At 36.2% G+C, this 16,350-nt stretch overlaps 1 protein-coding gene across 1 annotated transcript in view; it reads left to right on the forward strand.

Annotated features, from left to right (window-relative positions):
* LOC136028089 (glycerol-3-phosphate dehydrogenase, mitochondrial-like) overlaps positions 1-16,350 on the forward strand; it is an 83,777-nt gene that overhangs the window by 29,432 nt on the left and 37,995 nt on the right. Inside the window, exons 3-6 of the mRNA XM_065705707.1 lie at positions 4,430-4,604; positions 5,779-6,001; positions 9,993-10,156; positions 13,261-13,422. Coding sequence (XP_065561779.1) covers positions 4,430-4,604; positions 5,779-6,001; positions 9,993-10,156; positions 13,261-13,422 — 724 coding nt within the window. The remainder of the gene's footprint in view (positions 1-4,429; positions 4,605-5,778; positions 6,002-9,992; positions 10,157-13,260; positions 13,423-16,350) is intronic.

Below are 16,350 nucleotides of genomic sequence, written 5' to 3' on the forward strand. Positions count from 1 at the left end.
TGGGAATTCTGTCTGGAAAATTTTTTTTAGAATGAACTTGTTAATAAATTAACCAGTTAAACCTATTTAAGCTCAAGGTGGCCATGTGATCTAACTCCCACAAGCCCCATGGGCATCGATTCACGAAAATGTGAGGGGTCAACATGTATTTTCAAATCATAGTGCGTGATTTATTCCTTGTTGGTTTTTCTTTTATGACTTTCTTTTTTTTTCTTTTTATGACTGTTTTATGACTTTCGACATTAATATTATTTCAGTGAAGTTGAGCTTTCTTGGTCATAGATTGTAAAATTACGGCTTAAAAGTTAATTAACTTTTGATGCTGATGAGAAAATGAGAGGATGAATCCAAGTAAAAGCTAAATCCAAGTCAAGGAGTGGAACTGATCTTGTGTCAGTTCTTTTACAGCTATTGAAATTTTGAATTTGTCCATAAACATCATTTATTACCTCATTGCCCAATATTTATTTACCCTAAACTATCGATAATGATTTAAACATTCTCCCATGATAATAAAGTTGTATCATGCTTCTTTTTATCGTTACCAAAATGTCACGGATTCATTACTGGAATAAATTTTTCGTCATTAATAAGAAATTTTATCGGAGAAACTGTAGACTCGGAAGCAAATGTTTCAATTTCTACAACTGAAAATAAAAGAGTATCTTGGCTAGAGGTAATCTGTGGAAGATCTGGAAAATGTCCACGAGTACGAGCCATGGACATTACGAAACCCTTTCACGTTTCTTGTTTTGTATCTAGGTGATCTGGCCATGACGCTTAATTCATTATGACGTATTTAAATGTTTCCACTCTTGCAGAATATTTATGGAATTATTTAATGCACATCAATTTTTAAAATTAAATTAAAATTATAATGATTTAAATTGGAATTTAAGGTACTTTTCATTAGGGGAGGGGGTATGAATATTTCACTACTGGGTTTTCTGAGCGAGAGAGGATTCGAAGAAAAAAATTGATTAGACCTTTGCGTGGTTAAGTACAGGGTTTAGTAATCTATTGATACTTTCCCCTTTCTTTCAGACCCAAATATTACAATGATGGGAATTCTGTGTACTTGTCGGTTACTGGAAACACGCTTAAGAATTACGCTGTGCACTAGTTGTAAGACAGAAACCAGTTTCCCTGATGGTTAATCCTTAACAAATAGGATTCACCCAACTTCACTTCTTGGGTGTGTTTCGAATAACAGACAAGTACAGGCAAACAGGTTTTGCCTTACAGAGTGTGATTCCAAGAATCACAGCATAAGGATATACTCCCTGTACTGTGCCAATAACCAACAAGTGCCGAATTCTGTACTCTTGCTGTTAGATGTCTGTATGACACTGTGTTTCACATGACCTTGCATTGAAATTCGAGGGTTTTTTCTGCCATCCTTTTGCGAGTTAAGGTTGCAAGTGGCAAAATCTTGTTGCATCGTGGGATATATATATATATATATATATATATATATATATATATATATATATATATATATATATATATATATATATATATATATATATATATATATATAAAATGATTCTTCCAACTTGTCTTTCCTTGGTTTGTTTGCAATATTTGATGCAGGGTTTCTGTTTAATAATTATCTCTGAAATAGGTAAATTTTGAAGTAATTTTTACCAAGGTGACTATAATAATACAATAAGAGGCTGGAGAGTAAGAGAATTTGAATTAAATAATTGTATTTTCATAGTTAGTTATAATTCATTATTTGATCGTGTGACCATATGGGTGCCCATAAGCTGAATTTTACGGGGGGGGGGGCTTACCTGGTCTAATCTGCATTTCTAATGTTGTTCATAGACCCCGGCGCCGCACCGGTGCATGCATTGAACGCCTCCAACGAGAGGCGCGTTCGACTTCCACAGAAGTGTCGTAACGCCGCCGACGCGCCAACGCCGGTAGAGGTGGCGGTGTTCCGCTGACATTGAATCAATTTTAGCCAATTCTTTATTACGTCAACCGCAAACTTGGAGCTTTTCTTTTTTCGTTTGGTTAAGGATTTCAGTTTTCCTGCTTAGAAATCAAGTGTGGTTTTCAAAATTAAACGAACAAGTGCGCACACAAATAGTTTGCAAAAGTTCCTTGTGCTTCCACGGTGAGTTTTTATTCAGCACTAGTTCTTGTAGCACATACACTGAATAGACGATTGTCTTTCGAACAGACACCAGATTAAATTCCAAGGAGGAACTTGAGATTCAATGACCTCTCTATTTCAGGACACCTTGGTATATCAAAGAATTAATGTTTCTAGAGGCCGTGTCATAGGCAGGGGTTTATAAATGAGGTTTTGGTTCCTTGTCATAGCAGCGTTACGTGAAACGGCAGGTTCTGAAAATTCTCAAGTTCCTAACTGTTAAATTCGGAATTTAACATCGAGGACAATTATTGTGTTTCCTTTTTTGTCGTAGAACCGCTGGTGGTGTAATAACTAGGAGCAGACTGGGAGGTGTGTATTTGCAGGACGGGAACCTATTTCAGACATCAACAAAATGAATGGGAAGGAAACTGTAAATGCAGGTCTCCTTAATCACCATATCATTAGTTATATCTATTATACCACCTGGAAAATTAATTTTTTCTACTAATACTGTCAAAATTTTCTTAATAAGTATTTCATTAGTTTGAATAATTCCCCCATATACAATGGTGAAAAAGAGTAATCATATTTAAATAGGCTTGTCTATAAGATTGTAGTCAGCCAATCCCAACTATCTGCATCAGGTCCAAGATTAAGAACCCGTTGTTCTTGTTTAGGGAAGATACATTTTAAAACATTTTTCCAAGATCTCACACCGTCCAAGTACTGGGGGTTTTTACCATAAATCCTCTTTCATGTAGTAGATATGATCTGGCTGTTCCAGCCACTTTCACACGTTACCTATCCCACCACTTATAGTCGTCACGCTGACATCTGCAGTAGGTTCTGCCTTCTCCCTAATGGCCCTCATAGATGACTTTTAAAAAGTTGCCAACTGCAACCCAAATCAAAAGTGAGTTCACTTTCCTTTCCATTATCTTACCCAAGAGAACTGTCTGAGTTGTCATCAACAATCAATGTCTCAACCTTTTCAGTTTCATTTTCACCCTCAGTGCTATCTTCTCACTAAATCTCTTTAAAGCCTGCTTCTTTGTTTTTCTTGCTTTTGTTGCTTCAATTTTTTCTTTTCCACCTCTTCTTTGCCTTCCTTGTTGCAAAGTCAGCTTCAATCTTGGCATTCACTGATGTATAAGTGAGCACTTTTGTTCTCCCCTCCTTTCTTCCTTGAAGGATTTTGTTTTCTTGGTGGTGCTGGGTTGTGGTTGCACTTGTTCAGATGTGGCTGTAAAATCACAGGGGTTACTGAAAGCATTGGATGAGAGGATGGGAGGATGGCGGTGTTGGTAGGAATGGGGCTGGAGTTAGGACCTCTGATGAGCTTGGCCATTTGCCATCAGCTCCATGGGCTAAAATACATTTGGTTGGTCTGTATTTAAGAGCACACATCTTCATTATCAAAACAATCTGGATTGAAAGGGGATATACCTTCTAAATCCCTTCTGGATTTTTGATAGTATGAAAGTTAAGTGGAAAGATTTTCTTTCCAGTCCAGCTGTGATGTAAATGGTGATAGTTGTTCTCGATGGTGACGGTTGCTCGATGAAAAAAAAATACTATTAATTTTGATAATTCATTCTGTTAGGAATACATAGTTGTTAGATATTTCAACTATTATGTAAGGGTTCTGAAATGCCACAGCCTTTTCGTTTCTACCAGATTTCTACTTCTCTTGATGAATAACGAAAAAGACCAGCGTCCTGGCAGGGATTCGCAAAGTTTCTAACTCGTGAATAGGCCCAAGTCTGATGTAAATTAAAGCTGGGATTTGGTCTTTTGATCGTAAAGCTGGGATTTGGGATTTGGTCATAAATGTTTGCGGTCAACAATGATCGCACCAGCAGCGCGCCGCTGCTAATACTTTTTGCCCCTGCCGCCGCCGACCTTCCTTTATTGGTATGGTGTTGGGGTCTAGTTGTATAATAGAAATCTCAAAACAAAAATATAAAAATATAAGGCAGCGTCTTTCAGCCAGGGGGGCTGGAGCTCCCCTCCCTTACCCCCATAATTGGTGCCCATGTGTGACCATTCATCATATGTGAGCCAATTTCACCAGCAATCGTCAATCAGCAGTTTTTTTGGACCCCTGAAACGCTTTGTAGATGGAAAGATCGACTCACCAAAGCGCAGTGGTTGTTGATCAACAATCTTGATCCAAGAATTTCTGTTATTGGGTGGAACAACGCCTTGTTCTTGTCAAACATTCAGTCTGACATATCCTGTCCCACCAAGGACTGCCATTAAGAGATGCTCGTAGTGCATCTTTTGTCTAAATTTGTTTGTCTCATCTTCCTTTATTTGTAGGTTGGTTTTAATCTAGCTTCTGCTGAAGCCAAAAATCCTTTTAATAAAAGGCCCACATTACCTTTGCCTTCTCGTGCAGATCAATTAAAGTCCTTGCAAGAAGATGAATTCGACGTCCTGGTCATCGGAGGTGGTGCCACTGGGGCAGGCTGTGCACTTGATTCAGTTTCCCGAGGTATGTAGAGCTCGATAAGACCTTTCCTGGTTGCTAACTTAGTTCAAAATAAGATTAGAACTAATAAATTTGACTGTTTAGCTTTAAATTCACTATTTTGATAAAATGCTTGAATCATTGAAACTAGTATTTTTTTATTTTTATGCTATGTATTACGTCTCTTAATACTAATTAAAAAAATTAAAATTCCAAGAAATATTTTCCAAGGAAAAGGAAATAGCACTCTCTAATTTAAAAATTAACAAAAAGTCATATGATCAGTCAAACGTTAAACGTGCTTAAAACTAATAATCATGTCAAATTTAAAAATTACTGTGAATGCATAAAAAAAAAAACTAAAGTGAACAGATATTAAAATCAAGAATCCAGTCAAATATAAAAGAAGCATAAATTAAGTAAAAATAAGATTGCGGTCACCACCCCTTCAAACTCCCAAAAAATTTTGGCGAAGCAAAATAAGATTATAAAATAATTTTCTTCGCGGAAATTCCTCCCAGGTAAAGTAATCCCCGCCCAAAAAAAACTTCCTTCGGACAACTCCATCCTTGTTGAAAATCCCCCTCCCCCCTCTGTAAAATTTTATGCGGACAATCCAGCCTTAAAAAATCTCCTTAGCATAGTTTCATTTGAAAAATACTCTAATTTCTTGTCGTTTATCCGATCACTCTGGAAATCCCTTCCATGGAAATTTTTTCCCGGAAATCCAAATTCGCAGAAGATTTCTCTCGGACAATTCCTCCAGAACATCTCCACATACAAAATTGAGTTGGCAAAGAGATAGTAAGACAAATAAATAGAATTTCATATAGGAATCCTGTCAAATCCTCCCAGTGTAAAATTTCCCCTGGAAAGTTAAACACCAGAAGTTTCACTCCCTGCAAAAAATTTTTTCCATGGAAAGCCAAACCAATCACAAAATCTCTCCCCCCCCTCCCGAAAAATGTCTATATACCTCCCAAAAGCAAATACTATGCGTAAACAACGGGCAAACTTTATAACTAAAAAAAACTATCCTCAGGGGCTGTGGGGAAATTTTATATCCAAATGTATAGTTTTTGAACCTTTCAACTATTCTGATCAAGCCGTCGATACAGCCGTCTTGTTACTTTATAATAAACAGAAATGTGTTTGAAGTGTATATTTTTTTTTAATAAAAAATCTTTTAAAATTTTAGGGTTGAAAACCGCTATGGTAGAATTAGACGATTTTTCAAGTGGCACAAGTTCTAGGAGCACAAAACTACTACATGGTGGTGTGAGGTATTTACAGAAAGCTATCATGCAACTGGATCTAGAGCAATATCGAATGGTACAAGAAGCACTACATGAAAGATCTAACTTATTAGAAATCGCACCACATTTGTCTCATCCCTTACCCATTATGTTACCTGTGTATCAGTAAGTTTATTTTCAAATTTTCCCTTGCCAGTATCTAGACATGATGATTAGTCATACAAATGCGAAAGGGTGATTCCACCCTAATTTTATTGAAACACAAACAAATAGTGAAATGTGGTCATCAGCTCGTTTTCTTAAACTCGTTGAAAAATTGAATCTATCTGAAAATATTTCCAGACACGGTGACAGAAGGAATGATATACGTCTTTTTTTTTCAACATTGTTGACGACCGTAAATCAGTGGGCATGGACATTCTTTTAGATTTCCAAAAGGTTTGTAAGGAAGAACAATAATAGTTAGAAAAAGAACCCTCTTAAGAATCAGGTTGATACCTCTAAAGAATGTAGGATAATGGATCTTCATGCAAGCTATCGAGCTCCTGAATTCGTCGGGCTCTAGCAATCCTAGTGACATATCATGTGTGTCCCATGCTATGCATGAGACTGTAACTACACTGAGTGACATGGGGAGGAGAATAACTCATCTTAGCCGTTCCACCTTGGCTAGATGGTACAACAACAACTACTACTACTAACAATTCACCTCAGCACCAAGCCGCCTGAGGCCAACACAGCTACACACACTCCATCTCCATCCCAATCTATTCAAAGCCTCCCTCTTTACACCCTCCCAGGAAGTTTTCATTCCCCTTAAATCTTCCTTTTTAACATCCTCCCACCGCAACCGCGGACGACCTGTTTTCTGTTTGGCCCTAGACGATTGGCCGAAAAGGACAATCTTCTGCAACCTGTCATCCTTCATCTGTAGAACGTGTCTTAGCCATCTCAACCTTTCTCCCATTATAGTTTTAAAAAGTGGGACTGAGTGACACTCTTTGTACAGCCAACTGTTTGAAATAGGGCAGTCATCCGGGTACAGCTGATAATTAACTTGTAAAGTTCCTTTCAGTGCCTCGCTAAGCAAATTGATATCGTATTCTTTGGACTGGCTCTGACTGGAATAAGTAGATCCAACGAAAATGATTCAGCCGGTTGTAAATGACCGTGTTGGAAACATTCCAGCTAAACTACATCAGCCGTTGGAGCCCACTAATTAGGGATGTTCTCATTATGGATGCCCTAAATATGGTTTTGTAGAAAGCTAGTATGATGTCAGCACGTAATTTCCCTTAAAAAGGTGTTTATAGGTCAGCAAATAACTTTTTTGCTGGACCAGTTATATTAATTGTTATATGGGAAGACCTGTACATGGACAGCTATTTGTATGCTAAGAAATTCAGATTGCCGGTGCATATGGAACGTGATCTATTCATAATCTATGGAACTCAGGACTAAAAGGACTTAGTAATTGAAACGCTTCTGGTCTAATCTAAGCATAAAAGTTTTGTCTAATTCCTGTTCCTAAAACCACACTGCTCTTCTCATAAGGCTTTTAACTCCAGCAGTACGTTCAGATTTCCCCCGGATGTAGCATGTGCTAAAGTGTGGAAGATGCTTCCAAAAGAGCTGAGATGTAGGAGCTCCCTCGGGTCTTTCAAAAATGATTTAAATAAATATTTAGTTAAAGGTCAATAAGTGAAAGATAAAAAAAGAAAGATAAATTAAATTAGATGAAGTTTAAGATTTTTTAGTATATTCAGGTGAGGTGGTTGTATGTCCGGGGAGGGAGGGAGGAACCCTATGGTTAAGATTAAAAAAAATTATATAATGAGGAGGCGTGTGGTTGTGTCGAAGAGTGAAGTGGGAGCCGTACTGCGTGTTAGTGAAGAATCTTTTATGTTTATGGGTCTCAACGTGAGTTTTGTCACAGAGCAGTGTACTTTAAGTTTAGTTATTTCCTTCTTTTTAATTAAACCCGATTGAACCTTAAACCTTTATCCACAGCATCACTTAATCTAATAAGTATCATCTTGGTAAGCAATTTTATTCCTACAGAAATTGATTTAATACCTCTTATTGAATAATGCATTCACTCTTGTCAGATTTCTTGTTAATAGGTTTTATTGAAGTCTTCCTAAAATTACTCGATACTTCCTCTTTATGTGGAATCATATTCGTAATTTTCAGTATCAGTATCTTCAGTGTCTAAATTGGTAACCACTGCATTCGAATAATTCATTTATCATACTATCAGTTGCCTTATTATTTTTCTTTAGTTGTAATACCATCTCTTTACCTCCTTATTTACTAGTTTCCCTTTGTGTTTGAACTGCTGAAAATTCTCTCGCTACTTAGTTATATGGTTCATATTAATAGTATATAGATGCACGTAATTACATGCTGTAGAAATTAGAACCTTATTACATGCCGTAATTACATGCTGTAGAACCTTACCAAAAAGACTAAATTAATGGTAAGGGTTCAGCTGCTGTTAGTGTTATAAATAATTTTTGAATATAGTGATTACGAAGCTAGGGATGAGATAGTAAAGATTATGGATATGTTTTTTTGAAAATAAATTGTATCTACCGATTTAGGAAAACTTTGATTAAACCCCTTGGTAAGAAGGATAATAAAGTGAATGCAATAATTGCAAAGGTATTATCTTGATCTCTGTGAAAAGAAAATTACTTACCATGATGATGAGCAATTAGCTAATGCTACATAGCATGATGATAACACATTTTAAGAGGTAGTTTATGAGAAAAGTGATAAGAGTGAGTGCGGTAATTATAGAGTCGTTAGCCTGGTTTCTATTGGAAGCAAATTACTTAGTATGATAATGTTTTTTAGAATTAAATAAGCTGCAGATAAAGTTTTAAGAGAAGAACAGTGTGGTCTTAGGAACGGAAATAATGCTATGACTGGATTTCCACTCTTAGATAAGGAGTTGAGAATTGTCTGAACCGTCAGTCCCCTTGAGTACTCAGTTTTATAAATTGTTAACAGGCACATTGGTAGAAAAGTTTTAATATATGTCCTATCCTTTTACAATATACCAGGTAAAAAAGAAACAACAAAAAGAGGTAAAACTCAATGAAAAGACAACAAACGAGACTGTAGCCAGTAGAGAGAAAAGATGAAAGACTTGTGGAAATTTCGCCTCTATGCAAACTAGGCGTCCTCAGCACAAGAGAAACAAATATAAAAAGAAAAAACACGGAATTAAAAACAAATAAACCACCACCATTATTTATAAATACAATTGTCGCAACTGATCCACGTAGGGAAAAAAAATCTATTAGATTTACTTCAGTGAGAATATTAAAGCAACTGTATCTTTAGTTGATGAAAAGGGGATTGAACCGTGGAAGTGAGTAAAGAGTGAAGCTTTAAACAGACAGGTGTGAAAAAGGAGTTTACGCGGTTGGGTTAGTAGTATTATCAATTTTTAAGAGAATTTAAATGCTGATCAAGGTTACCGGGAAAAAACATCCTACCTGAATAAGTGTTTCCTGTATCAAAGGGCTCCATGCTTCCTAACCCTGCGGGGTGATGAGTTTCCGAAACTCAGAAAAACATCTATTTGGTGGTCAAGACATCACAATGGTAGTTTTCTTTCTACGTAGCAATTACAGCCCTTGAGGAAGCAAACGGTCCAGCCAGTAAATGCTGGAGGCCAATAAAGGCTACTTAAGTCTATCCAAGGTTCTTAGACTAGATTACGACCGGACTGTGAGCGGTTCTTGGGACATTTAGTTTAAAGGAAACGTTATGCAAGTCTAGGCCCATCTTGGTAACAACGTAGTTTCAAGCACTTTCTGACGCTATTATTTAAGCTGGGAAACTTAAAAAAGAGAAAAGTAAACTTTAAAGAAGAGTCTTGCCTTGAGAGATTCCTTGACGAGTTCTCAAGCTTTTACTTTGTTGATTACTAAGTTAGTGCCTTTCTGATTCCAATATTGCCTTGAAATTTTTATTGTGGCAAAGAAATATTCGAGATTAATGTTACTTCTGTTATCTGATTCGATATTCGGCACGGATCATCGTTAAAGGAGTCGCATATTCAGCTACGAATATTTGCATCTTTATTCCAATGTGTATTCTTCATTTTTTGTTTATTCCCTGTGTATTATTCTTTTCTTTTTAGTTGGTGGCAAGTTCCTTATTTTTGGGTCGGTATCAAGGCTTACGATTTGGTTGCAGGATCCAAAGGTCTGCAAAATTCTTACTATCTGAGTAAAAGCAGAGCTTTGGAATTATTTCCGATGTTGAAGAAGGATAAACTTTGTGGTGCTATTGTTTACTATGATGGTAAGTTCTTCTAGTCCCTTCTCTTCTTTTAATAAGTTGGAAGACTACTTATGGAAAAATAAGCTGTTTTAAGGAAAGAAACGATTTTTAAACTTGAAATGAGGAAAATAAGTCAAACTTATAACGAAAAGGCTTTACGCAAATGACAGTGGGCTTTTGCCCCTATTAAGTCAGCCTAAAGGCTGTAGTGTAGTCGCCACTTGACTAAAACCGATAAATTTTGAAAGTTTTTTTTTGTCATAACATTTAAGAAAATCAAAAATAAGAAAAGTGCTACTAAAGTCTCCGAGAAAAAAACAACAAATAATTTCTGAACTCCACTTCATCCAATTTAGTTTTACTATTTAAGAAGAACAAATATTTTGGTTACTATTTTTTTTTCTTTGAATTGAAGTTTAAACATCTGTTTTGAGTTTCAGATCACTCATAGTCGTTGTGCAATACTCTCAGTTTAGCCTTTTGCGAAATCGCAAATATCGGTATTTTAATATCGGTATCGAAATCGGTATTTTAAATTAAAAAAGAATGAAGGTTTGAAATAATAAGTTTACAAATAAAAATGATGTTCGCAAAATTGTAAATAAAAAAAACGATAAAGTACTCGAAGCTGAAAACAAAAAAATAGCCTGCATTTTGAGGCTGAGTTTTCATCTGTTTGGATCCAGTGGACTACAGGTTTGCAACTACTTTGGTAAAAATCAGCCTATTTCTGAACTCTGTGTCTACTTTGTCTTGATCTTGGAATTCTTTATTGGTAAATTTGCATCATATTTGCTTTCAGTAATCTAAGAAATCCTTAAATTGTAATTTTGATGGAAAGCAAGTACTGTTTTAGCCTCCGTTTTTAGTCAACAACTCGGCGAAATTTGTGACCTGAATGGAGACTTACCTGCCATTCATAAACAAAATAACTGCTCGCACCTGTCTTTACTTTCAAACATGGAGATAATCTCATATGTTAACTTTCTAGTATTTGGAAGTTTGAAGTCATGTCTGTAAATTTCAGGCACGTCAACATCCTATCAACACATCTCAACTACACTGAATCTATATTACTTTCATTAGTATATCATTACTTCTAGTTCTTTATCTATTGAAGAAATTGACAAGAATAATGCTAATTTGCTATTTGTGTATTCGAAATCTTAAAATTTTGCTTAAAATTTACCTCTGAGATTCACACGTCAACTTCCTAGAACTTTTCTTTTAAATCCCAATCACAGTGAATCTATATTTCTTCTGTTATTATATCAATATGTCTAGTACTATATTGAAGAAACCGATGAAAATAATGTTAATTTGCTATCCGAGCATTCGAAATCTTCAAATTTATCTTAAAATACACTACTGAGATTCGCAGCCTTTCAGCGTATTTCCAATAATATGCAGCGATTACTTGAACTTCATTTATGCATGTTACATATTGGAAAATTCCTCAAATTTTCTTCTTGTAAACGTTTTTTGCATAAAACCCACTTACATTTGAATGCGTAATTTTATTCCACATATTTCTTATAAGTCGCTCCTTTCATCGTAATGATAGATTTAGTTCAATCAAATGTTTTATATTAACCATAAAATTAAAATCTTACAGCCAAAATGGATCACTTAACCAGTTCATGTGTCGGCTTTTGAATTTAAAAATTGGCGTGTTTCATCTTTTAAATCCCAGAATTTTTAGTATGTCAGAGCGTCATAGCCAGCAGATCTCGGATAAGTGAAATATTCTGGAATATTTGCTTTCTACTTCACTAAGGAGGGTATAAAACTGCTGCTGATTTAACTCACGTAATTCTATTGAATTTATTACTTTTTCAACATGCGACAAGACATTATCTAACCTTATAACCTTTGTACACAAAACTGCCTGGTGAATAATGCAACAAGTATGATGGGGGTTCGTCTCTTCCCAGTATCTGCTTGTTGCTGGCGTAGTAATGCTGCGAAGCCTTTGCTCCCCCCACACATCGAAAGAACAACATCAGTTGTGAGAGAAGACAACTTTATCAGTGGGAAATTATATTTTTGTAGAAGGTTGACACTCGTGCTTTACACAATGGCACTTATTGGGGGGAGTTAGGGGTGGCAATTGCCCCCCTCCCCCGCTATATTTTGAAAACTCACTTTTTAAATCTTTTTTGGCAAAAAGGTTGAAATTTGCTGCCCCCCCCCCAAAAAAAAAAGATTTAGAAAACTCACTTTTTAAAATCTTTTTTGTCAAAAAATATAAAAAACGAACTTGAAAACACATAAACGAAATAACAATAAATATTCAATATTTTCTTTTGATAAATATTGGTAGTGTTTGTTGACGAGTGTTTAATCATAGGATGCAGGGGAGACCTACCCTGATTAAAAAAAAAAAAATAATAATGATAATAATTCAGAAGCTTCAGATTACTTAATATATAACTTTGTGTACTGTGAGCCAAATCATCGTCACACCGCTCCCCAAATAGCATAACTTTTAAAGAATTCTTTAACCTATCTACATTTCTGCTATCTATGTTTAATCTATCTTCATTTAATAAGTTACATTTCTGCAAGAAGCCTGAAAAAAAATCATATAACTCGCCTGTAAAATGATGACCGCATGAATGTGCCCTTTTCTGCCAGGCGTGACGTTGTGTTTTTTTTTACTCTGCTTTTTTTTTGGATGGGTAAGATAACTATCCCCCAGATATATGTTTAGCTCTGTCTTCAAGCTCTAATTATGGTAATCTGTAATAGTTTAGCTATTGGCCTGGATGATATGAAATAGAATGGGAATTGAGAATAGGTGTGATTAGTATCGCATACATTTTTTGCGGGGAATTTCCTGAATTGGTGCATGCTTCGAGTAGATTTTATTAACATGACTTATCTTGTATTTTGAAACTGATGTTATAATATTACATGAAGTGTTATTCATCTCCAGAGATTTCTGAAAAGGCGAAATAGAATGGAAAACTTTCTAATTGAAAAATAGTAGCTTGCGTTTTTTTTAAAAAAATAAGTGAAATTTATTCTACATTCTCCAACTTTCGTTTATGAGAGTTTCCACATCATACTAAGAAACTTCAATATTTGTATGCACGAATAAGTTTTTGATTGTGTTTATTTAGGACAACACAATGATGCAAGAATGAATATCTCCATTGCAATGACGGCTGCACGTCTTGGTGCAACTGTTGCTAATCACTGTAGAGTCATCAAGTTGCATAAACAGCCCAATGAAGAAGGCGAAGAAATTCTTTGTGGTGCTCTAGTTCGAGACGAAATCTCGGGTAAGATCCTCTTTCTGTTTTGTTTTCACCTAGCGATAGAATTATGTTTGGCTGAATTATGATTCATTTGGTTCCACCTTAGTTCTTGCGCTCAAAGACACAACATAAAACGAACATGTTAGAGTAATTTCATCTATTAACTTAATTTAGCCTTCAAGATAACACCTGATGATTTTTTTTTCTTTTTAGCTAACAATGAAGACGTAGAGAGTTTGTCTCCCCACTAGATTTGTGTAAAGATTGCTTTTTATGGCACTTGGTATTAACCTTGGTATGGCACTTGGCATATAGCAATCGCAAATTCTGTCGGTCTGTCGGTCCCGGTTTTGCTACTTTAGGCACTTCCAGGTAAGCTAGGACGATGTAATTTGGCAGACGTATCAGGGACCAGACCAGATTAAATTAGAAATAGTCGTTTTCTCGATTTGACCATGTGGGGGGGGGGGAGTGGGGGGCCCGTTAATTCGAAAAAAATAGAAAAATTGAAGTATTTTTAACTTACGAACGGTTGATCAGATCTTAATGAAATTTGATGTTTGGAAGGATATCGTGTATCAGAGCTGTTATTTTCAGTCCTGATCGGATCTGGTGACATTGGGGAGGGGGAAACCTAAAATCTTGGAAAACAAATAGAGTGGAGGGATCGGGATGAAACTTCATGGGAAAAATAAGCACAAGTTCTAGATACATGATTGACATAACCGAAACGGATTCGCTCTCTTTGGGGTATTTGGGGGGGGGGCTGTAAATTCTTAAAAATTAAAAAAAAATGAGGGTATTTTTAACTTACGAACAGATGATCGGATCTCAATGAAATTTGATATTTAGAAGGATATCATGTCTCAGAGCTCTTTTTTTAAATCCCGACCGGATATGGTGACATTGGGGGGGGGAGTTGGGAGGGGGAAACCTAAAACTTGGAAAACACTTAGAGTGGAGGGATCGGGATGAAACTTGGTGGAAAAATAAGCACAAGTGCTAGATACATAATCGGAACGGATCCGCTCTCTTTGGGGTAGTTGGGAGGGGGTTAATTCTGAAAAATTAGAAAAAATGAGGTATTTTTAACTTACGAACGGGTGATCGGATCTCAATGAAATTTGATATTTAGAAGGATATCGTGTCTCAGAGCTCTTATTTTAAATCCTGACCGGATCTGGTGACATTGGGGGGGGGGGGAGTTGGGAGGGAAAAACCTACAACTTGGAAAACACTTACGAGTGGAGGGATCGGGATGAAACTTGGTGGGAAAAATAAGCACAAGTCCTAGATACATGATTGACATTTTGAAAATTTTGAAAATTGAGGTATTTGTAACTTACGAAAGGGTGACCAGATCTTAATGAAATTTGATATTTAGAAGGATCTTGCGATTTAAAGCTCTAATTTCAAATCCCGACCAGATATTTTGACATTGGGGGGGGGGGGGTTGTTGGAGGGGAAAATCTTGGAAAAACACTTGGAGTGGAGGAATCGGGATAAAGCTTGGTGAATAGAATAAGCAAATGTCCTTGATACGTGATTGACGGAACCGTACTGGATTCTCTCTCTTTGGGAGAGTTGGGGGGAGGGGTTCAGTGATTTGGCGAGTTTGGTGCTTCTGGACGTGCTAGGACAATGAAAATTGGTAGGCGTGTCAGGGAGCTGCACAAATTGACTTGATAAAGTCATTTTCCCAGATTCAACCATCTGGGAAGCTAAAAAGAGAGGAAAAATTAGAAAGAATTAGGTATTTATAACATACGAGTGGGTGATCAGATCTTAATAAATTTTGATATTTAGAAGGACATCGTGACTCAGAGCTCTTATTATAAATCCTGACTGACATTAAGCCTCTTATTTTCCTTTTAAATCAATCTATTGACTCATAGAATTTTGCTAGAGCTCATACCATATGATCTCTTGGCTCTTAGCTTTTCTTGCCTCGTCACAAGTGCCATATGAGCTCTTAGCTCTTGTTGTGAGGGAGGGGGCGGGGAATTGTTCAAAATAACAATTATGTTCAATCACTCTTCATTATTGTAATTTCTGCTCGTTGTAAGTTTTAATTTTTCTTTTCATTTCCATTGAAAAAAATTCAGTTGAAAACAAAGAAAAGTTCAAATCAAATTCCTTTTTGGTATAAATCCTTTTAATACATTTTTAATAGATGTGAGTATTTCTGCTGATGACGGTCACTGTGCATGTGACAAAAATAAACAATATGTTTTTGTGAATTATTACTGTCTACTAAAAAGATTTATCCCTATTTGAACGTTTATTTATCGTCATGGAAAGGCAACGTAGTCTTTGAAATTATCTACAATTTTTTTTATTTAATTCGTATTGTAGCAATTATTTATGTGTCGCGAGTGTTAATGCTGTTCAAATTCTTATATTAAAACGGCTCTAGTATTTCGTTATTCTTTGGTAATCTTGCATCGACAAAAAAGTGGTTATTTCATCAGGACTGGCTGCAAAATATCTCTATTTAATATGAAAAAAAAGTCCTGAAGGATGCACTTTGCAGCAGGGGCGAATCTCCAGCATTTTATTGGGGGTGGGGGCGAGAGAGGTCCATATCCGGATAGTCAAGGGGCATGGGATGTATAATAATTATTTTCTCCTCATTATTGGGGGACAACTGCCCCCCCCCCAAACGACGCTGTTAGGTCAAGATCGGTACATAATTGTGACGTAAGGTTGTTACATCATAATTTCTTTTTTTTTTTTTTAAACCTTCAGGGCCTTCTTTACCCTAGGATTTCTTTGGATTTTACCTAATAGTTTCTTTGACTCTTGAAAAAAACTAGCCAAATCAGGATTTCTTTGCTTGTTATGTTTAAAACCCTACGAGACCCTGCCAAATTAGGATTTCTGTTTAGGTTAGATTAGGGGGTACCAGTGAAATTGAATGCTAGGGCCCTGTCGGAATAGACTGCTTGGACT

Source organism: Artemia franciscana, chromosome 6 (assembly GCF_032884065.1).
Source record: "Artemia franciscana chromosome 6, ASM3288406v1, whole genome shotgun sequence".
NCBI lineage: Eukaryota > Metazoa > Arthropoda > Branchiopoda > Anostraca > Artemiidae > Artemia > Artemia franciscana.